General features: G+C 37.9%; 1 protein-coding gene across 2 annotated transcripts in view; it reads left to right on the forward strand.

The window, feature by feature from the left end:
* SMIM14 (small integral membrane protein 14) overlaps positions 1-23,544 on the forward strand; it is a 65,140-nt gene extending 41,596 nt beyond the window's left edge. Inside the window, exons 3-6 of one of the 2 annotated variants that reach the window (XM_068543082.1) lie at positions 6,716-6,787; positions 7,194-7,242; positions 18,173-18,315; positions 20,380-23,544. In XM_068543082.1, the coding sequence (XP_068399183.1) occupies positions 6,716-6,787; positions 7,194-7,242; positions 18,173-18,315; positions 20,380-20,412 (297 nt within the window). In that variant the 3' untranslated portion in view covers positions 20,413-23,544. The remainder of the gene's footprint in view (positions 1-6,715; positions 6,788-7,193; positions 7,243-18,172; positions 18,316-20,379) is intronic. The other variant, XM_068543083.1, reaches the window with a different exon arrangement.
* The last annotated feature ends 464 nt before the right edge of the window (positions 23,545-24,008 follow it).

Genomic DNA, 24,008 nt, shown 5'->3' on the forward strand with positions numbered 1-24,008 from the left:
CCCCCAAATTCCATCACTTTGGGGATTAGGGCTTCAACATATGAAATTGGAGTGGTGGGGGAAATGTGAACATCCATAGCGGGTACCTTTTGATAACTCCAAAGAGAGACTTTCTGTTTTTTGTAATTTTCTTCAAAGAATTTCTCCAAGGTAAGATTCCTCATAGAAGTTCCATTTATCTGCTTTTTGTCATTAGAATCTTCTTTTTGATCTATGTTTTTTCCATCAGCCTCTGACAGCCACGGTTCTATATGAGGCTTCCTGGATATCCTAAGAGACTATTTTAGGTTCTACATTTTCCCTAACAGGAAATCTCTGTGCCAAGACTCTTGTATTCTTTAAATCTCTGTTTTCTGCCTTTTTCCCCAAGGAAGAAAAACATTTCTTCTAATCATAGCTATGTTGTCTCTTTGATTTTGAAGCTAGCTCATCTAAGGAACTTTACATGGCCTTCCTGGCTAGGTGTGGAAGTTCCCAGATCTTCCCTGGGATCCTGGGATCAGTGTTAGCATGAAGGTTTACCTAGGCAGCAACCATTGGCTGTAGATAGTCCACATGTGGTTCCCGCCACTCCACTGTAATACGGAAAATACTTGAAGTTTATGGCTCCATCCTGTAGATACTGCCATGCCTGTTTCCTTCATTTATTATCCTTGGTTTTCTTTTTTTTTTTTTAATTGAAGTATAGTTAATTTACAGTGTACTGTTAATTTCTGCTGTATAGCAGAGTGATTCAGTTATATATATATATATATATATGTATATACATATATATACATATATATATACACACACACACACACACACACATTCTTTTTCATGTTCTTTTCCATTATGGTTGATTACAGGATTTTGAAAATAGTAGGACCTTGTTTATTGGTTTTCTTTCGGTTATGTTTGCTTTCATAAATGGTTTCCTTTTGGAGTAGCCAAAATCAGCATCAATAGTCGCACTGTATTCTTCAAATAAGTCAAGAGAAAACTGAGATGCACTGTAAGTTAGGTCTCTGTGTTTAAAGAGTTCCATCAAAAGATTCTCTCGTTTTACTAAATGTGTTTTTTCAATTCTTTAAAGACTATAATTTACCCATCATAAGTGTTTGAATCTGACATACTGAATATATATTCCAACATGCTGGTTTGGGAAAAACACTAAGTCCTGGACTAGAAATGTGGTCATGATACTTTGGCACCTCATTATTCAGAGCCTGCAGCATCATCTGCTTGTGAACATGTAGAGTGTAGCCAGGAACCCATAGGAGATCAGCCAGAAGAGCAGGATCCAACTCCAGCTCTTGGTGGAATGTCCCAAAGATTCACTGCAGCTTGGGCTAGAGATGGAGTGCTTCAGTCAGCCAGGCTCCCAGTGAATAATTTCTTCTCATTCTTGGTCTTGTGTGTGTGTGCGTATGCATGTGTGTGTATGCATGTGTGAAGGCACTTTTTTAAAAATTTTAAAGCTGAAAGGGCTTCTGCCTGCATGGCATGAGTTATGATTTGACCTGCTGAAAGTCATAATTTGACCTCCCACTCTGTGGTTCCCCTTGCCTAGAAAAAATCATTTATGAACCAACACAGCTACCACATAAAGCTGACATCATTTCTATATTTACCAATTGTATGTGAGTGAATTAGTTTTCTAGAAACTTGTATAGCAGGACAAATTGTACATTACCGTTTTTTATCATAGTCCCAAAGGGAAGCCTATTCCTTCTGGTGACACCTAAAGGAAAAGAGATCTCTTTTAGTGCTGAAAGAAAACATTGGCTGTGTTAATCTTAGAGGCTGTTAGGTAATTACATCTATGGTCATTTTCACTTTACTCTGAATTTGCTTCAGTTCAGTTTTATATCAGTTGTATATCAACTCACTGGAGTATTCTGTAACCATTCAAAATTGTGGTTGGTTACACAATGTTTCATGCTAATGATATGTTAACTAAAATTATGATACAAAATTTTGTATGTTGTAAAGTCGAACGGAATTGAGATTAAAAATTTAGACTCTGGGGCTTCCCTGGTGGCGTAGTGGTTGAGAATCTGCCTGCCAGTGCAGGGGACACGGGTTCGAGCCCTGGTCTGGGAAGATCCCACATGCCGCGGAGCAACTAGGCCCGTGAGCCACAACTACTGAGCCTGCGCGTCTGGAGCCTGAGCTCCACAACAAGAGAGGCCGCGATAGTGAGAGGCCCGCGCACCGTGGTGAAGAGTGGCCCCCACTTGCCGCAACTAGAGAAAGCCCTCGCACAGAAACGAAGACCCAACACAGCCAAAAATAAGTAAATAAATAAATTAATTAATTAAAAAAAAAAAATTTAGACTCTGGAGTTAGTACTGGATATGTTAGCCAACCTCTCCCAAACACGTTTCTTCATCCATAAAGTAGGAGTTACAGCACCTGCCTCCTGCCATTGAATGTGAGGATTAAATAAATTAAAGTTCTTTTTTTTTAAAATTTATTTATTTATTTATTTATGGCTGTGTTGGGTCTTCGTTTCTGTGCTAGGGCTTTCTCCAGTTGTGGCAAGCGGGGGCCACTCTTCATTGCGGTGCGCGGGCCTCTCACTATCGCGGCCTCTCTTGTTGCGGAGCACAGGCTCCAGATGCACGGGCTCAGTAATTGTGGCTCACGGGCCCAGCTGCTCCGCAGCATGTGGGATCTTCCCAGACCAGGGATCGAACCCGTGTCCCCTGCATTGGCAGGCAGACTCCCAACCACTGCGCCACCAGGGAAGCCCTAAAGTTCTTAGTATAGTCCCTACCACATAAAAGTTCCCAGTAAATATTTGTTATTATAATGATTGTAATTATATGAAAGTGTGCATATTTTAATGCTAGAAAACATAATAATGATAATTGTACTAAGTGAATTAATCCACATTAATTTCTAAGTATTCTGTAATGTTATTTTTATTACAATGTAATATAAATAATAAATTATTTAAATTATAATTTAAAGTAATATAATTTATAAATTTATCATTAAAATATAATTGTATTTAAATGTATTTCTAATGTGATAATAAGAAGGTACCCCTATTCCACATTGATAAAACATATAGGTATCTGTTATATGTCTTAGAATTGGAGGCAGTCAGACTAATGCCATTAACAGAAAAGTGTGCTGATTTGTGCATATCTAGAGAGCATTTGGTTCTGAGGTTGACTAAATACAGCAGCTAAGTAATACTGCTTACATGCCCCAGCCACAGTGGCCTTGTGGTTCCTCAACACCAGCGCGCAGGCACCTTTTCATCTAGGGGCCTTTCCTAGTTGTTTACTCTGCCTGGAATTCCTGAATGCTCATCTCCTTGATATTTTACTGCTATTATTGTGTAGATAGTCCCTTAAGTGTTACTGCCTCTGTCTGCCTAATTTAAAGTGGCTCCTGGACTGCCACTGTATGCCATCCTACTTTCATTCTCTGTGTGGCTCTCTGACATTTTTATAATATACTTGTTAATTGTCTGATTTCCCCCACAAGACTGTATGATCCATAAGACTAGAAACTTTGTCCTTTTCACACCATATCCTCAGTACCTGGAACTGTACTTGGCATGTAGTAGGCATTCAGTAAACATTTTGAATGAATAAGTAAATAAATGATTGTTGCATTATAACTAGACATAATTAATGAGCACCTCACATTTCTAAATGAACATTTTTATATAGCTACACAAAAATACTTGTTTTTTCTTGTATTTCATGGGTATTTCCTAGGTGTCTTTAGCTGGTTGTCATTATCCGTAGTGTTGAGTAATTTAAGGGCCAGATAGTAAGTATTTTAGGCTTGGAGTCTCTATGGCAACTACTAAACTCAGCTGTAGTAGTGAAAGCAGCCATAGACAATATGTAAACAAATGGGTGTGGGTATGTTTCAGTAAAACTATTTATAAAAATAGGCCTCCAGCCTACAGGTTTTAGTTTGGTGACCCTGGCTATAGACTACAAACCCACTGCCAGGGCGTGGGGTGAAACCCAGACCTGCCAGCGTCGCAGGGAGGTCAAAGACGAACACAGTGAGCATCTTATCTGGTAGACCCACATTGAAAAAGGAGGATGAGACTGATGGAAGCATGAAGAAGAAGCCTAGAGCTGGTGGTGTGCCCCTCCGTGGAAGTAGATTTGTGAGGAAATGGATATATAAAGACTTGGAGGCTTTTCACATGGAAATCATGTCATTTGTAGATATCATTGAGCTACAGACAGCCAGCAAGTCAGACCTGAAGACAAAGGCATCAGTTCAAGTAGAGGTATAGCCAAAAGCCAGGGCTGGCACTTGAGTTACATAATGTACAATGAACTGATAATTCATTGGTCATTTCGATCACAGCTGTAGATTTTGGGATATGCTATGTGATTGCTAAATACTAAACCCAAGAAAGTTATTTTTACTCCTTATTTGATATCTTAAGTAATTAGATAGTACTTGTTCAATCCAAGGACCTAATAGATCTCTTTTTGTTTTACATTCGCTACAGTGCTACTTAGAGGTGGAGGAGTAATGGGAAAAGATATATATGCTTATAAAAATGTAGGGACATCTCTGGAGAGATTCACAAAAAAACCTGGGTGCTGTGGAGGCTGAAAGACAGAAGAGAGCAAGAGATTTACCTTGCATAGAGTATCCTTTTGTACTTTTGAGTTTTGTACTGTGTATACGTATTACTTATTGGGAAAAAATTAGTAAAACTTAAAGTATATGTAAAGTAGGAAGTTCATTAGGTCTGATTTGTGACCCAAGGGTCTAGTAATCTTTTTTTCAATTTCTTTAGAATGTGTAATTTTTTACAATATTATTAGCTGTAGTCACCATGCTGTACATTACATTCTTATAACTTATTCATTTTTTAACTGGAAATTTGTACCTTTTGACCCCCCTTCACCCATTTTGCCCACCCTCCTCCCCCTGCCTCAGGCTACCACCAATCTCTTCTCTATATCCATGAGATCTTTGTTTTTAGATTCCACATATAAGTGGATCATACAGTATTTATCTTTTTCTGTCTGACTTGTTTCACTTAGCATAATGCCCTTGGGGTCCATCCATGTTGTCGCAGATGGCAAGATTTCATTCTTTTTTATGGCTGAATAATGCTCCTCTCTGTGTGTGTGTGTGTGTTTGTGTATGTGTTTATCCATTCATCCATCAGTGGACACTTAGGTTATTTCCATGTCTTGGCTATTGTAAATAATGCTACAGAAAACATGGGGCTGCATTTATCTTTTCGAATTAGTGTTTTTCTTTTCTTTGGATAAATACCCAGAAGTGGAATTGCTGGATCATATGGTAACGCTATTTTTAATCTTTTGAGGAACCTCCATACTGTTTTCCATAGTGGCTGCGACCAATTTGTATTCCCACCAACAGTGCACAAAGGTTCCCTTTTTCCCACGTCCTTACCAACACTTGTTATTTATTGTCTTTTTGATAATAGCCATAGAATGCATAAATTTTTAAAGAGGTTTTGGATTGATTCTTTTCATATTTAGGAAGGTTTAAGGTACCCAGCATATTTTTACATTAATTAAGATCTGTTTTCCCATTCTAATTCAAATAGAACTACTTTGGGGACTTCCCTGGTAGTCCAGTGGCCAAGATTCCACGCTTCCAATGCAGGGGGCCCGGGTTCGATCCCTGGTCAGGGAACTAGATCCCACGTGCTGCAACTAAGAGTTTGCATGCCGCAACTAAAGACCTTGCATGCCACAACTAAGACCTGGCACAGCCAAATAAATAAATAAATATTTAAAAAACAAAAACCAAAAAACAAATAGAACACTTTTAGTGGTATACACCAAAGCAAGGCTGATCATCTTAGCGAACAACTTACAAGATGATTTGTTCTGTTAATTCCAGTAGTTGTTTTAGATGAGGTCATAATTTGTTTGGCACAGTAATAATAATTGCTAACGTTTCTTCTTTCTTGGGTTGTTACGACATTTCATATGCACTGTGTATTTTAATTCTCACTTGTACTCAGATATAGGTAATATCATCCCCATTTTCCCAGATGAGGAAACTATAGCTTAGAGGTGTTAAAGAATTCACCCAAGGTCTTGAAACTCTAGAAAGTTGCGGAGCCTGACTTTAAATCAAGATCTGCCTTTTTGCAGAGCCCATGCTTAACCAGCTAAGCACGACTGCTCTGTAGTTGCTTCCCCAAACAATTGCAGGCTATGTGTTAACTGCTTTAATGGAGAGGGGGTGTCATTATAAAGTAATGAGGCTGAACTGAAAAGTTGCATGTTCATTCAGTTTACTGTGTATCATCTCTTTTAAGATTTATGAGATTATCATTTCTAAACATCCTAAAAGCCCTCAGCATAGGGTGAACGTTCATAAAAGGATGACATATGTTTATTGATAGATGGGTTTCTACTTTTCACTTATCTTTTTAAAATTCATAATCATATGGTTCCAAAATTAAATTAGATGTAAAGGTGGACATTGAAAACTTCAGATCCCATCTCATCAGAGCCTACTCCATTCCTCCATCCCACCCCCAACTCCTGTGGTATATCATTTTTATTAGTTTCTTCCTTGTCTAACCACTGTTTATGCAGATGTAAGCAAAAAGGAAAAAAAAAAAAATTCCTTCCTTTCAGAGGTGCATTTTCTACAAAGAGAACCTATTTTTTCTATTAGAAGCAGAGGCTTCTCATTTTCAGGGAGAAAAAAACCTTATTAACGAAGTTTACTCTTTTTCTAGTAGCTCTCCTCTACGGTTAAGTGCTTTTCCTTTGGGAAGTCTAATAACATACGGCAGCAGGAGTTTCTGTCACAGGTGACTTTTTATTTTTTTTCCTGAATTTTAAATTTTATTTATTTATTTTTTATACAGCAGGTTCTTATTAGTTATCTATTTTATACATATTAGTGTATATATGTCAATCCCAATCTCCCAATTCATCCCACCACCACCACCCATCCACAGGTGACTTTTAAAAATTCCTAATTTAAATAGGTGAATTGCACTAGATCACAGTATATTTGAATATTATGTTGAGGAGAAAAAAATCCCCCCGAACTGAACAGCCCCTCAATATATTCTATGTTTTTATCTGATTTTGAAGGTATGATATATACTGTAGTAGCATTCATTAAAAAGCAAAACATGATCTTTCTAATAAATAGTATCCATTTTTGGTTAAGTCCAGTGGCTAACTTTCCTTTCTTCTTATTCATTGTAGTTGAGGCAGTCCCAGTCCTACTGCACAGACACAGAATGTCTTCAGGAATGTAAGTAATGATGGGACAGGAGGAGGCTTGGCATTGGGGGCAGAATTAGAGACCAGAATAAGACTGAATTTTTTGCCAGAAATTATTCTTGCAGTTTGCCGTTTAAGGAAATGGTTCTTAGTAATGTATTTCCTACTTAAATATTTAATTTTTTAACTTAAAAAATTGTGTTTTTTGGTCCTGCCACAAAAACAAAACCTGTTCGTTGAATAAAATTATAAAATCACAGATAAGAAAAAAAAGAGAAGGAAAAACTTCCATAATAATAAAAGATGACCACTGTTAACAAGTTGGTGTAAACTCTTCCAAGACCCTTCTTTTGGGCAAATACACGTGGAACAGGGCACTTCTGGCTCGTTGAACTGAACACCGAGGCTGCTAGCACAAACCCCTCACTTTGAGAATTTGTGAGTGAAGGAAGGGGAGACCATTTTTTCCCAAGGTTTGGAAGCTTTGGGAGACATTGGAGTCATTCCTTTGGCTCTGACATTAGCATTCTCAAGACGGTAAGGGCAGTAGGGAGGTTTCTCCATGGCTTTATGGGCAGTGGTGATGGTAGCGTGAGAATCAGTGCAGGAAGATGGATCCCGCATGGTGAATGTAGCTGACAGACTTATAATATGAGGCATCTTTTTTTCAGGACAGAAGTAATTTGAGGGATACTTTGAGGGGAAATAATAGCCAATCCAGTCTTACACCATAATAATTTGACTGTAAGAATGGAAGTATGATGTTTACAGGATGGTGAAGCCTGGCACAATTCGATTTCATATATACTTAGAAATATGGGATCAATTTGTATGTGTTGTTTTTCACTACTGTATTGTGAGTATATCAGCATGTATTTACCTTAAAAATATTTACTGACTAAATAATAATTCATTATGGGGATGCACCAGTGTGAACAAATAATTCCCTTTTGTTGGAATCTTAGGTTGCTAATATATTTTTGCTGTTATAAATAATGCTTGAACAAACATCCTTTTGCACATTTTAAGGCTTTTGACATATTGCCAAATTGCATTTATTAATAGGCTAGTTGCTTATACTTCACATCTCTGAAGCTGAGCCCCACTTTAATTATGTATGTGAAACTAAAACAAAACACAGTAAGATATCATTATAAAGGAACTTGTTAGTACATTATTAATTACTGGTATTACTGTGTGAACTGGATATCCCATCAAATTCTGTAAATGTAACAACTTAGAGAAACAGGAGCTAGTAAAGTGCCTGGCCCAAAGTAGAAACTTTGTCAGAATGTAGTCCTTTGGTGCAGCAGGGTAATAATTATATACCTCTGGGCAAGAAAGTAATGGGCAGACTTGCCTTAGGTTTTGGGGATGATGGGTGGTGGTTCCCCAACTCCAGATTTCTTTATGTTGTCTCTTCAGTAGTGTTCATTAATCTGCAGTGTGCCCTCTGATAAGCATCATAAATTTTTGCCTCAGCAGTAAAGCTAAAACGTGTTCTTCTAGTTGAAAATAATCTTATTGAACTCCTTATGGGAAAACAAGTGTTTATTATATTTGTGGTATTTGTGACCCTTGAGCCAGTCCCACCTGTAAACCAAGTATACTCTTATTTCTGTGGGTGAAATTTCACTTCTTTAATCCAAGTATAAAGGCACAACTCTAGAGCTAGAGTATTAATTCAGTTATCTTTGCCAGTTGTTCCACCCCGCCCCAGTTCTTTTAGCATTTGGTGGAAATCCTTTCTAACAGCCATGTCTTTAAATGGTTTAAGCAGTTGTTTCCTCTGAGCGATATATTTACTTTTCTGTGTATTCTAAATTTTCACGAATGAGCTTATGCTGTTTTCGTAAAATATATATTAATCGGATATATAAGGGGTCCCCGCAATATATTAAGGGGTCCCCGCAACCCCTTCTTCTTTTTTTTTTTTTTTAAACATCTTTATTGGAGTATAATTGCTTTACAATGGTGTGTTAATTTCTGCTTTATAACAAAGTGAATCAGTTATACATATACATATGTTCCCATATCTCTTCCCTCTTGCATCTCCCTCCCTCCCACCCTCCCTATCCCACCCCTCTAGGTGGTCACAAAGCACTGAGCTGATCTCCCTGTGCTATGCGGCTGCTTCCCACTAGCTATCTATTTTACATTTGGTAGTGTATATTTGTCCATGCCACTCTCTCACCCTGTCACATCTTACCCCTCCCCCTCCCCATATCCTCAAGTCCATTCTCTAGTAGGTCTGTGTCTTTATTCCCGTCTTGCCACTAGGTTCTTCATGACCTTTTTTTTCCCCTTAGATTCCATATATATGTGTTAGCATATGGTATTTGTTTTTCTCTTTCTGACTTACTTCACTCTGTATGACAGACTCTAACTCCATCCACCTCACTACAAATACCTCCATTTCATTTCTTTTTATGGCTGAGTAATATTCCATTGTATATATGTGCCACATCTTCTTTATCCATTCATCCGATGATGGACACTTAGGTTGCTTCCATGTCCTGGCTATTGTAAATAGAGCTGCAATGAACATTTTGGTACATGACTCTTTTTGAATTATGGTTTTCTCAGGGTGTATGCCCAGTAGTGGGATTGCTGGGTCATATGGTAGTTCTATTTTTAGTTTTTTAAGGAACCTCCATACTGTTCTCCATAGTGGCTGTATCAATTTACATTCCCACCAACAGTGCAGGGAGTGTTCCCTTTTCTCCACACCCTCTCCAGCATTTATTGTTTCTAGATTTTTTGATGATGGCCATTCTGACCGGTGTGAGATGATATCTCATTGTAGTTTTGATTTGCATTTCTCTAATGATTAATGATGTTGAGCATTCTTTCATGTGTCTGTTGGCAGTCTGTGTATCTTCTTTGGAGAAATGTCTGTTTAGGTCTTCTGCCCATTTTTGGATTGGGTTGTTTGTTTTTTTGTTATTGAGCTGCATGAGCTGCTTGTAAATCTTGGAGATTAATCCTTTGTCAGTTGCTTCATTTGCAAATATTTTCTCCCATTCTGAGGGTTGTCTTTTGGTCTTGTTTATGGTTTCCTTTGCCGTGCAAAAGCTTTTAAGTTTCATTAGGTCCCATTTGTTTATTTTTGTTTTTATTTCCATTTCTCTAGGAGCTGGGTCAGAAAGGATCTTGCTGTGATTTATGTCATAGAGTGTTCTGCCTGTGTTTTCCTCTAAGAGTTTGATAGTGTCTGGCCTTACACTTAGGTCTTTAATCCATTTTGAGTTTATTTTTGTGTATGGTGTCAGGGAGTGTTCTAATTTCATACTTTTACATGTACCTGTCCAATTAACCCCTTCTTCTGTTTCAATAATTTGTGAGAATGGCTTACAGAAGGCAGGAAAACAGTTTAATTACTATTACCAGTTTATTACAAAGGATGCAACTCGGGAACAGCCAAATGGAAGAGATGCCTTGGGCAAGGTATGAGGAGAAGGGGTACAGAGCTTCCCTGTCTTCTCTGGGTGCACCACCCTCCCAGCTCCTCCATGTGTTCACCAACCGGGAAGCTCTGTGAACCCCGTTGTTTAGGGTTTTTATGGAGGTTCCATTCCATAGGCATGAATGAGTAAATCATTGGCCATTGGTGAATAACTCGGAAGCTGGAAGTTCCAACCCTCTAATCACTTGGTCAGACTCCCAGTGAGTCCCCATCCTGAAGCTTTCTGGGGGCCCACTAAGAGTCACCTCATTAATGTCAACTCAGGTATGGTTGAAAGGGGTTTATTATGAATAAGAAAAGACGTTCCTCTCACCCGTATCACTCAGGAAATTCCAAGGATTTTAGCAGCTTTCTGACAGGAACCAGAATGAAGACCAAATATGTATTTCTTATTATATCATGATATCACAGTATCCATTGTGCCTACCATGATGTGCTGCATGTATTTGAGATGATTTAATAGAATATGAAGTTCATTACTTCATGTGGTAGCAGAATCTAGTTGCCATCTGTGAGCATATCTAGTTGCTGCATGATTCTTTATGTTGAGCTACGTTCCACTTCATCGTGATATTTACCCACGGTTTTGTTCTCTAGAGCTGCATAGAATGAGTCTGCCCACTCTTCTGAAAGACTGTCTTTCAGATAAAGAGTTGTATGGAAACCAGCTCTATTGCTAATTTAATTTTGGAGTAAATCAAAAGATGGGTAGATGTTCTGAGGATATTGTAATTACTGTATACAACTCCAAAATCACAGGGTTAAAGCCTGCTGGTGCACTGTCCACTTTCACTGCTGTTCTGTTTCTGCTTTTCCCACTGGAGACCTATATACGTTTATAGAAATAATCCCTCAGGATCTGCCAGCTCTTAGAGCCTCCCTCTCTTTCATCTTCCTGGTGTCCAGCTAAGTTAATAGCTTCATTGTGAATATTCCATTTGACATCTTATTTGTAATAATTTTTCTTGTAACCAAAGACTTAACCCTTGAGCAAAATGGAACCCTGTATTTTGGTGTACAAAGTCCTTTTACATTTTTATGATTTGACATTTTTCTAGACCATAGAGTAAAAAGTATTTACCCTCTTAAGGCAATTAATTCCTAGGCAGTGAGGGGAACAGACTTTATATCCCGCATGTGATTGTGCTTCTTAATATCTAGATTACTTGGCACTATATTAACATTTAGAATATTTAGTGCCAAACAGTTGTCACAATAAAAACCATAGTGGCCAGCTCACTCAAAGGCCCTTTCAGCTCTCTGTGTTGACTTTAAAATAGCTGCTCCTGATATTTGTTTGTATTAGCCGCATGCTGTGTCGGGGAGTTTGAGTAGCATGCCTGTTCTGAGACTTCACGAAGAAGCAGATCTTGTCATCAGGGACTGCATATAATCACAGAAAGCCTATAGTGACTCCATTCATCTCTATTCCTGGATATTTCAAGAAGTCTAAGTCAGTTCAGCTACTCAGTGTCTCCAATCCCAAGACATTTTAGGTTTACTGTTTTTGCTTCATTCAATTTAATGTTTTTATATATGGTTCAAAAATCAAGAAGTTAATTAGTGTATAGTGAAAAGGTGTCTTCCTACTCATATTCTCCCATCTAACCACGTCCTATCTCTAGGTATTATTGGCCTTCTATGTAGCTTTCCAGAATTTCTTTATGCATGTACAGGCAAAATATATATTATTTGCCCCCCTTTCTTAGTACACACTGTTTTTCACCTGCTTTTTTTCCTCTGTCAAAAAATAGCATATCTCATGGAGACTTCCCTCAACATTGTTTTATAGCTTCATAGTATTCCATTTGACAAATATACCATATTTTTTTTTTTTTTTGAGAATTACGTTTTATTTGATAGACTTGCTGAGGACTTAAGCCTGGAAGACAGCCTCTCAGATGACTCTGAGGGACTGCTCTGAAGAGGTAAGGGAGGAGCCAGGATATATAGGAGTTTTTGTAAGAAACCAGGTAGTAGGAACATCAAAAGATTATTGTTAATTAAAGAAAAACAGGGACTTCCCTGGTGGTCCAGTGGTGAAGACTCCAGGCTTCCACTGCAGGGGGTGTGGGTTCAATCCATGGTTGGGGAACCAAGATCCCGCATGCTGTGTGGCGCAGCAAAAAAAAAAAAAAAGAAAGAAAGAAAGAAAAAAAAAGAAAAACAGACATCTCAAGTTAATGAAGTCAGCGCTTTTCTTTGTACGGGAAGATGCAAGAGTCTCAGTTCATTTAAATCATTCCTTGAATACATACGTACCTTATGAATGAAAAAAAATGTTGCCTGCCAATTCAGTAAACAAAGGATGTTGCAGCCATCAAGCCATCACATTACAGCTGCCTGAGGGTGAGCACTGAGGGAACTCAGCATAGAAATAGGATGCCTGCCATCAGACACTGCAGCCACCACCAGCCCCCCCATAGTGCACCCTGAGGAGACTCAGGATGAGAAAACACAGGAGAGAGATATACCATAATTTCTTAATCAGATACTCTTGGCAGACGTTTAGATCTGTTTCCAGTTTTTTGTTAATAACCTTGCACAGTATGTCCGTGTGAAAGTACATTCTAGAGCCAATCTTAAGTTTGTGCTACTACTGTAAACAGAAAAACATTGACTGTGATCAAGAGGTTCAACTGTAATTGGTTCAGCTATTGTCCTTTATTCTGAGACGGGCCTTAAGTTATTAGAGAATAAGAGAAATGCTCTTATCAAACCTGGGAGGTCAGGTCAAACCTGGGAGGTCAGGTCAAACCTGCATCCATTTGGCCTTTTAAGTGGAGAGTTCTTCTGCATGCTACCGCCCTGCAGAAATTTTAGAGGCACCCTTACTTTTTCTTCCTCCTCCTACCGTAACCAGTCCAGGCAGTCGCCAAGTGTTGTGCTTCTTTCATCCTGTTACCATTTGTGTCTGACCCTTTTTCATTCTCACTTCACCATCTTATCCAGCCTAGCTATTCACACAAGGAATTTTCTGCACTCAGTCTTTTCTGTGCTCTAGTTGATCCTAATACTGATTTTAACTAGAGCACAGATTGATAATGGCTGATGTTTATTGAATACCTACTGTGTACCAGGCACTGTGCTGCTTTCCATGTACTGACCATTTCTCTTCTATCTTTCTAACTACCCTATGAGGCGATTGTAATATTTCCATTTCACAGATAAGGAAATCGAGGCACAGAGATTATGTATCTAAGAGGTGGTGGAGTCAAACAGCTATGAGATGGTCTCAGTTCTTAAAAAGTTAATGACCTAATTAGGAGAAGTGGGAAACCATTCCTTCAAACTAGAAGTGCTACACTAGTCTAGAGAAGAAAGGAAAGGGTGGGCAGAGAAAATGGAGATTTTTTTACAGACGAGAGAGGGTTGTAGTTAAATGAGATTAGTTGTAATATCATGCCAGATGGGGAAAAATAATCAGTCCCCAGAAGGACTGAGTTTGCAAAGTTGGCAAGTGCTGTTAGCCAAACTAGCATTGAACTATTGCATCAGATTTGTTTGGAAAGCTTTAAAAATATTGTTGATTCCTGACCCCACCCCTGAGCTGCTCCTGAATTAGATGATGTGAGGCAGGGCCTTGGAAACTGTGGCATTGGTATCATCACAGGCTATTCTGATGGGCAGGCAGGCCAGGGAACCACTGGCTAAAGAAGGAAGAAGGAATGGGGTTGATTAGAGCAGGGAATGCTTTTTCTGAGAAATGGTAAGAGGTAATATTGATGAGTAGGGCCACATCTGATGAGGAAAGGCCAGGCTGAAGAGTTCGGAGTTGAAGCAGTAGCAGTGGGACGTGAGTCACTGGATTAGCCGGCAGAGATGTGTTAAGAGCAGTGTTTTTTGAGCAGACTTTTTTGGCAGCAGTATGCAGGAAGGAAAGGCTGCAATAGGAACCAAGCTAGGAGACAGTTATGGGGAACTAGGAGTCGTATTATCACTATGAGAGTCTTAAAATGGCGTGGGCATTTTGTCAGGGTTGCTTTGTCTAGAAGTAGGCATTAGTAAATTTGTGATCTGAGATTTAACTCTCTGAAGTTTCACAATCTTTTACCTCTGAAGAGTATCAAAAAGTAAGGGACCCATTTTCCAAATTGAATAACATAAGAATTGGCGTTGGGCTTACACTTCTGGTCTGTACAATTAATCTAGCATTTTACTTCTGAAAGGACACTATAAGAAGTGATCATGTATAGAAGGCACAGTTATCTTTCTTTGACTACCTTTAAATAATCTAGTTTTACCTAACAGCTAGTTATAAGTTTATTTATCAAAATCCTTTTAAAATCTGTATTTTCCAATTTTTATTTTTTTAATTTAATTTTAGTTTTTGGCTGCGTTGGGTCTTCGTTGCTGCTCGTGGGCTTTCTCTAGTTGCGGTGCGTGGGCTTCTCATTGCAGTGGCTTCTCTTGTTGCGGAGCACGGGCTCTAGGTGCATGGGCTCAGTAGTTGTGGCACGTGAGCCCTAGAGCATGTGGGCTTCAGTAGTTGTGGCACTCGGGCTCAGTAGTTGTGGCTCACGGGCTCTAGAGCGCAAGCTCAGCAGTTGTGGTGCATGGGCTTAGTTGCTCCGCGGCATGTGGGATCTTCCCGGACCAGGGTTCGAACCCTTGTCCCCTGCATTGGCAGACGGATTCTTAACCACTGTGCCACCAGGGAAGTCCCTGTATTTTCCATTTTTACTACCCATAGGAGTAGTAATTTTCAGGGATCTGTCTTCTAATGTGATACTGTCAGAGATTATGACATAGCAAAGAGGTTAAGAGCACAGTCTATGGAATGAGACCACTGTATTTAAATCCCAGCTTTGTGACATGCCAACTGTATGACATTGGGATTTAACTCCCACTATTCCTCACTTTCCTCATTTATAAAATGAAGATATGATAGTACCGACCATAAAGTAAGATTGTTGAGGAACTCCCTGGCGGTCCAGTGGTTAGGACTCGGCGCTTTCACTGCAGTGTCTGGGGTTCAATCCCTGGTTAGGGAACTAAGATCCCGCAAGCCTCCAGGCGTGGCAAAAAAATAAAAATTGTTAAAAGGGATTAAGAGAGAATGCCTGGATCAAAGTAACCACTCAACTTTTAGCTATTATTTAGTAATAAAAATAATAGTATTTGATTTTTTTAAAAATACCATTCTTGGAGCAGCTTAAAGGACAGAATTAGAGGAGGCAAGAGTAAGTATGGGGAGATCAGTTAAGAGACCGGACAAGAAGTGATGGTAGCTTGAGCAAGTGTGGGCACGGAGCTAAAAGTGGACAGACTTGAGTGATATTTAGGAAGTAAATATTTACTTCCTAAATATCACTCGACAGAAACTTCATGATGGGTTAAATAGAGGGTCACTGAGGGAATAAAAGGTGTTTTCATAGGTTTCTGGCCTAGGCAGTTGGCTGGATAGAAATCCAATTTGGTAGGGCATGGAGGATGGGGCAGGGGAGATGCTCGTGATTTTAGTTTGGGATATTGAGTATGTTAAGTGCGAGGTGGGATTCAGGTACATTTTTAAGAAGCATTGGCTCTACAGTACACCACAGTTTAGGAACTGTTTATATGAAGATTTAAAAAAAAAAATAGAGAACTACTGATGTAGATAGATAATTGGATACTGGGTTTGAAGTTCAGGGAAGTTGGGGCTGAATATAAATTTAGGTGTGGTCTGCATACAGAAGGTAAGTGAAGCCACAGGTGAGGATGATAGTATGCAGAGAAAGAAGACAAGGGAACCTAAAACTGACCATGAGGAATTCCAAAATGTAAAAGCCAGGAAGAGGGAAATGAGCATGTAAAGGAGTGGCTAAGTGTTAGAAAGAAAATCTGGCAATGGTAATGGCACAGAATACAAAGGAAGAAAGTGTTTTAAGGAGAGCATGGTCATGGAAAATGAGGACTGAAACTACCCATTAGGCTTAGCAGCCTGCAGGTGTCATAGGTGACCTTTCAAAGAGTTGTTTGAACATTGATGGAGGTAGATGCCAACCTAAGGAGTGAGTGGGAGGTAGTGAAGTGAGATGTAAATATAGACCACTCTCGAGAGGTTAGCTTTGATAGCTGGACAGAGGAGGTTGAGGGAGAGATATATATATTTTTTAAATATGGGAGAAACTTTATCATGTTTAGGTGATTATGGGGTGGCTGCAATGGAGAAGAGGGTGTTGAATTCACAAGACAGAGGATAATGGATAAATTTCTGCAAGAGTGATGGGATCCAAAACTTAAGTGGAGAAATTGGTTTTTAGTTATGAAGGGAGGCACATATAATAGGAGGGAACAAGGAAAGGAATGAATATGGATATAGAGGAGGGACATGCTGATTCATTGTGTGATAAGCATTGCAAATTGATGACCCCTGAGTACTGTGTTACTTGTTTCTGGAGAAGTGATTGGGTTGGAACAGAGACTAGGTTCCTCTCCAGTCTGCTCTTGGAATAGCTCAGCTCTTTGCTTGACTTTGTCCCCTTTGGCCTCAGCAGTGCCACCTCGGCCCTGGGCCCGTGGACCTCAATGTAATGCATAATGCATCTGCTTAGTTTCAGAATCTTGTCTGGATTTCTTTTACTTTTTCCTGAGGCAGTGAGACCAAAACCAAACATTTATACATAGTCTTGACAGGCTATTTAAATCTAATCTTCTAGAATTTTCATTTTTGATACTTTGAGTTCTCTAATATACATTTCATTTATTAGAAATTTGTTAAGTTCATACCATGAACTAGGCACTGTGCTAGGTACTTGTTATTCAGAAATAAATATTTAAGATATGGCTGCTTTAAGGAGCTGGAAAGACTGATACCTGCACAGAAACCTGACTTTTTTCTCTTGATAAAGGCATAGACTATAATATCTAGATCTGAATCCAAATTCTTTTTGCAAAAAAGAATGCCAAATTAATATCTATTTGTTTGAGCATGTCATAAAGGGATATTAATTCATGTATTATACAACGTAGATGTCCCCTTTTCCTTAAGCTCTTATTTTTTCATGCTACTTCTGTAATTAAAATGCATAGTCCCCTCACCCCTAGAGTGTCTTAACTGTGTATCATGTGGTCTTAACCTGAGTTCTGTAGATCTCAGTATATCTATGGATTGGTGGCTTTGTGGGTCCATGAATCTTCTGCAATTATATGCAAAATTGTTGAATGTGTATACATGGATTCTTATAGTGGAAAGAGAGTCCTTTTTTATCAAATTCTCAAAGGATTCTATTGCCCCAAAATACTAAGAACTATTATACTATTAAAAATCTTTATTTAATAGTCTCTGGCTTATGAGTATTTTACACCATTTACCATTTAGATTTTCTCACAGGAGGAAAGGGAAATTGAAGCTGTAATATTTAATAATTCTTAAAATTACTAATGCATTTTTTTAAATAATATAATTTTTGAAGTTGCTATTTAAACATTAGGATTTGTTTTTACATTTATCTAACAATATTATAATTTTTCTACAGTTTTTGTTGCAAATACATTTTCTGTTTGTCTTTAGTACCAGGACCCCCTAGTGATAATGGCATCAGTATTACCATGATCTTGATGGCCTGGATGGTTATTGCAGTGATCTTGTTTCTACTGAGACCTCCTAATCTAAGAGGATCCAACCTAACTGGAAAACCAACCAGTCCTCATAATGTAAGTGTTGTGGATTAGAAATGTTTTGGGGTGGGGGGATGGGTGTGGCCTGGGAAAGGGGAGGAGTTTGTTTTGACGGAAATATCTGAATTAGCAAGAGGAAGATTTAGCTCACGGAGTAAGTTCTTCCTATGTAGTCCTAGTAAATCTTGAAACCCCAAATGGCTTAGTCTTCGTGGAGTCGCACTTAGAGAGAAGTACAGACCAGTAGCCCCCAAATCATTTTAAGATGAATTCCAATCTTTACTCACGTGAGAAACCTAAAAAATGATCCAGTTCGTAATAATCCACAGCAGTACTTCTCAAATCTCAGTCTTCCACTACCCAGTTCTATCCACCTCACAGTTGATCCCTTGCCTCGTATGCTTCCAGCTCCCCAAATTCTCTTACTAGCTACAGTTCAAATGTTTCTACACACACATTCTTCATTTTCTCCCCTTCTGTCCTCACTATTAAATACAACAGAGACACTGAGCCTATCTGGCTAAACCTGTTTTCCCATCCTATTTCTCTCAACTTCATTCTTCCAGTTCTGCATCACAATAGGTCAACTGAGCTGGGAAAAGGAGAGGTAGGAATCATTCATGTTGATAAATCTTGATAGTCATGATTACAGCCATTTTTAGAACCTAACTGAAAGTATGATACAGTGACCCAACAAGGAGTTTTTGACAGAGCCTCCATTAAAGGATTCCTTTAATCATTTTCAGAACCAGTGTTTATATTTTTTTCTTTCCCATTTGATTTGGATATTACCTCTAAAAGTATTTCCATGATGGATTCACTTGTTGAACACCAAATTATCCCACTAATTCCCTTCTCCAACCTAAAATAATTGCTTCTTTTCCCCAGTCCTTCGTTGTTACTATTAAAAAGAAGTTTGGTTAGACCAATTGCTTATACAGGAGAAAGCAAATGTGCAGTATTAACTGGTCAGTGCTTTGGGTTTTTTTAGGATTAAAACATTTATATATGTAGCATGCTGACTTTAGTTAAGAAAGAAGGCATCATTAACACTATGTAAAATGCCTTAAATTTATTTTAGGATTTTCTTGGAGAGGAGGGTATCCATAAAACAGCTTGTATATTGTCTTGATAAAGTGCTTTCTCCTAAGCCGTTTTTCTTACTTTCTGTGCGCAGTTTTAATACTTTCATATCAAAGAGCAGCATCCTTAATGTTTGGAACTAAAGAAACCCAACTCAATTAGAAGCCATTCAAAAGTGACAGTCCCCTGAACCTTATTAGTTCATTGTAGACCAGCAGTTCTAAAAATAATAGTCCCACAGCTCTAGGAATAAGCAAGAGAACATATTGACTAATTGCAAGTAGAAAAATTCATTATCCTCAACTAGGGCCTCATATAGCATGTCAGAGTAAATAAATGGGATCTTCCTGAAGATTCCTAAAAGGTCTGCTCTTTCCTTTACAGTTCAGAAGCTTTCTATAACAAGTAACAAAAATCTGTTCAGCCTGGTTTAAGTAATTGGCTTCATTGGTTTACACATTAAAAAATCCAGAGGTAGGATTACTGTTTAGAAAGTTTAACAGCGTCATCAGAGACCTGGGTTCTTTCCTCAGACCATTAGCTTTATTCCAAGGTGGGCTCCCTTTCTGGTCCCTATAGGGCGGCTGCCAGTTGCAACTGGTGCCACATACTTCCTCACTGACTGACATTCTGTAGTGAGAAATACAAGTCTTTAGCTTCACTTTGATTGTACTGTACTCAGTCACCTTAGCAAGAGGGATGAGACTACCTTGATTGGTTTACATATCACCTCTGGAGCTGTCAGGGAGAGCACTTTTACCTAAGTCAATATCACTGTTACAAAATTTTCCTTTCTTCCATGCTACAAGGAAGAAAGAGACAAACATCGGTGAATCACAGTGTTAATCTAGTGCTCGCTTGTGCAAAAACGTACAAGAGGTCCAAATAAGTATATGATTTGGGATGGGAAGGTGAGGGGCATTGCTGCTCAATTCTTACTGTATATGTTAATGTTAGACTGGTTGCACTGGGAGATTTAAGAAGTCAATTTCATAATTTCTCTCTCTTTAATGCCAGGGACAGGATCCCCCAGCCCCTCCTGTGGACTAACTTTGTGGATATGGGAAGTAAAAATAGTTAACACCTTGCACGACCAAATGAACGAAGATGACCAGAGTACTCTTAACCCCATTAGAACTGTTTTTTCTTTTGCATCTGCCATATGGGATGGTATTGTTTTCATGAGCTTCTAGAAATTTCACTTGCAAGCTTATTTTTGCTTCCTGTGTTATCACCTTTCCTGTATTTGAGTAAATGATACATTAAAAAGTTACATGGGGCTTTTTTGGTTATCCTAAACTTAAACATTCCATTCATTCTGTTTGTAACTGTGATCATAATTTTTGTGATAATTTCTGGCCTGATTGAAGGAAATTTGAGATCTCTACATTTAAATATTTTAAATAGTTTTGATGGGTTTAAAGATTTTTTTTAATAAGGTATTTATAAAGTTATTTGGGGTTATCTGAGATTGTATGAAAGAAAATTAGAACCACATTGTATTTACACTTAACCTTGGTAGTTTATTTGTGGATGGCAGTTTTCTCTAGTTCTTGGGACTGTGACAGCCGTTGGAATATTTTACAAGTTACAGCTGAAATCTATATCATCCACTACAACTGGCTTACGTGGCAAAGCAAAGGAGGAAAGAAGAAATGAAGTAATTGTTTACTAAGTTTTTATTCCCATAAAAATGTCTAATATAAGAAAACTTAAACATGATTTAAATATGGTGGATGATTTACAGTCCATTATATGAAATTTGTAAGCCACTGTATACTAGCCTTACACAGTTCATGAAAGGAGGAAAAAATTTAATTCTTTCTGCATTTGCCAGGTGTAATCTATACAGTAATAATTTAAGCTATAATTTATTTTTGAAGTGGGTGCCTCTCAGGAAGCTGCTTTTCTGTTGTAAAACTTCCCTGTTAAATGAAACTATCTTAAAGCTGTATTGGGGGCCTGTTTGGTTACTGATATTTGAATGCTGTTTTTTACTTATTTACTCTATTGTTTTCTTTGAAGAAAAAATTTTGAATCTTGTTATCTTTCTGACTTTAAACAATATTTAATGAATTCTTGGTTTACTCCAAGGGAAAAGGAGGAAAATGAGAAACAATCAAGGATCTTTTTTTTTCTCAACCTCTGTCTCATTCTTGTTTGGTAATAGGATGGATTGGGGTGGGGAGGAGCATTAATATAAGTAAAAATTTGAAATGTGTAAAAATGTAAAAGGTTGCATTTTTTTTTTTTCAGTTTGATAGAAAATGAATACAAAGGGCATAAAAAAATTCTGCATGACCTGTGTGGTTATGGAATTTTTTCCTAGCAAGTGATTGCAGATGATTTATGGGGGCTAAAAGATATTTTGCTATCAATGTAAGGATTTTCCCCCACTAGGTCAGTTTAGCTTTTCACTGTATAGATCTGAGAAATTACTTGTATGAATTGAATAAACTTCTCTATATCATTGTACTGTTTAATAGAGTCTCTGATACAATTATGTGATGCTCATAGGGTATTTTTCCCCTTTATTATGATTATATTCTAGGCTATAAACACTGTAAGGGCTTCATTTCATTATATAATCCATTACTGACTGCTTGCATTCCTCCTGTGCATCTTGGCTTTGTCCTCAACTTCTTGAAATGATATAACCTACTCTTAATTACTTGTGTTAATTGAGGGGTATTGTAACACAGGTAAGTCAAATCCTGGATAAATGAACACCATAGACTTAAGGTTTTTTTCTCTCAATATGGCCTATTGGAAGCCTTCCCAGCTCTACAGCTCTTAAAGCATTTAAAGCAGAGAGGCAGGAATGGCTTAAGATGGAGCTAAATCCCTATAAGCATTCCTTTTTCTGTCCTTGCCCCTGAACTTTGAAGGCTAGCACATATCTCCTAACAATCTGCTCTCTAAGCTGCTAGAAGGCTAGTCTCTGGATGAGATACTGATGTGTTCACTGAATCTGTGGCTCACAAATAATTAAGAATTGACTTTGGTTGAAGAAGTGGCTATGACATGGAAACAGAATGTCTAGTGTTAGCTAGAGACCTGGAAATCTGGGTTCTTGTTCCTAGTTCTTCATTTCTGTCACATATACTTAATTGACATTACATTAGAATATTAACCTTTTCCTATATGGACCATCTATTTAATTAGTAACGAAAGTTTTTTAGTGAAGTATTTAGTCTTGGTTTTTTTGCTTGTAAAATTTCTCTGCACTCCTGACAAAGACAGTGTGCAATAGCACATAAAGTATTTCTATTAACCTAACTAGTAATTCATATTATTCTCTTTAATTCCTAAAGCTTCTACATGTGGCCTTTTTATTGAGCACTCTTATTCATTACTTGGCTTGTAAACATTCACCTGCACTGTGGCTACAGTCATTTTTAAATAATCTGGAAAAAAGAAAGATAAAGCTTCACATTTTAATCACTTTTGGCTCTTAAACATTCCACAAATGCCATTAAGAGTTTATTTTGTTTTAGGTTATTTAATGTTCTTTTATGCAAAATAATGTTTTTTTGCTTTCCACGTGGAAAAAGTTAACATTGGAACTGTGTATAGTAAAAGATTTTATCATGTATTTATCCAAACACTATCCCATGGTCAGCAGGTCATATTTTAAACTACTTGGAGAAAGTTTCAGAAGTAACTATTAAATACAGCTCTTCCATGGTTACTTTTAGTGTCTTTGTGGTATGCGATATTACAGTGTTTATAGAATTATCTATATCTTACATCTTCAAAGGAACCTCAGAAGTCTCTCACCCTGAATCAAAGTCTGTCACTCTAAATGAATACGTGCTAAAATTTGACCAGCTCAGCTTAAGACACAGAACAGCAACTTGAAGGAGAAATGGAGAGAGTTTAAGTTAATGGGTTAAATTTTTGTTGTTGCAATAGTAGGTTTAGTCTTAACATTATAATATTTCTAAATGAAAAGTCACATGTATTTGTTACCATGTCTGATGATTACTTTGTTAAAAGCAAAGGTGGTCATGTGATGTACCAAATGTTAATTGCTGTTTTTTAAATGTTTAAATCATGCCAAACAAATCATGTCTGTGCCATCCAGGGTTTATTGTAATCTTTTACTGAGTACTTGGATTGGGATAAAGGGCTTGTACTATGCACTTTTTATTAATGAATAAATAGAAAACATTAGTAACACCCACTGTTTTCTGTTTGGCTTTTGTGGGAAGAGAAGTGAGCATCTCTTGCTTAGTAACATGTTAACATCCATTATTAAACAGTTTCTTTGTAAGATTTTTTACCCCTAACTAAAAATTCCTAAGATGAACTTTGAGTTACAAGAAGAATATTTATGTAATAACAGTATGGGGCCAGTATTCAGAAGTAAGGATTCTAAGAATCTCTAGGAAATTAGGTTGCAATTACATTTCTTTTGTTATTTTTTATTTCTTCCTAGAATACAGGTTCAATAGACATTTGCTTTGAGGGTATAATATCCAATCGTGTTAATTATTTGAGTGGACATATGTTACTCAAAAGGAGCTAGACATGTAACTGTACTGAAAACACACAAAACTGAAAGTTTGCATTTGCTCTATGACCTGGAATGCATCTAGATACTAAAGATCAGGGACTTACCTGGTAGTCCAGTGGGTGAGACT

This window comes from Eschrichtius robustus, chromosome 4 (genome assembly GCF_028021215.1).
Source record: "Eschrichtius robustus isolate mEscRob2 chromosome 4, mEscRob2.pri, whole genome shotgun sequence".
Classification (NCBI taxonomy): Eukaryota; Metazoa; Chordata; class Mammalia; order Artiodactyla; family Eschrichtiidae; genus Eschrichtius; species Eschrichtius robustus.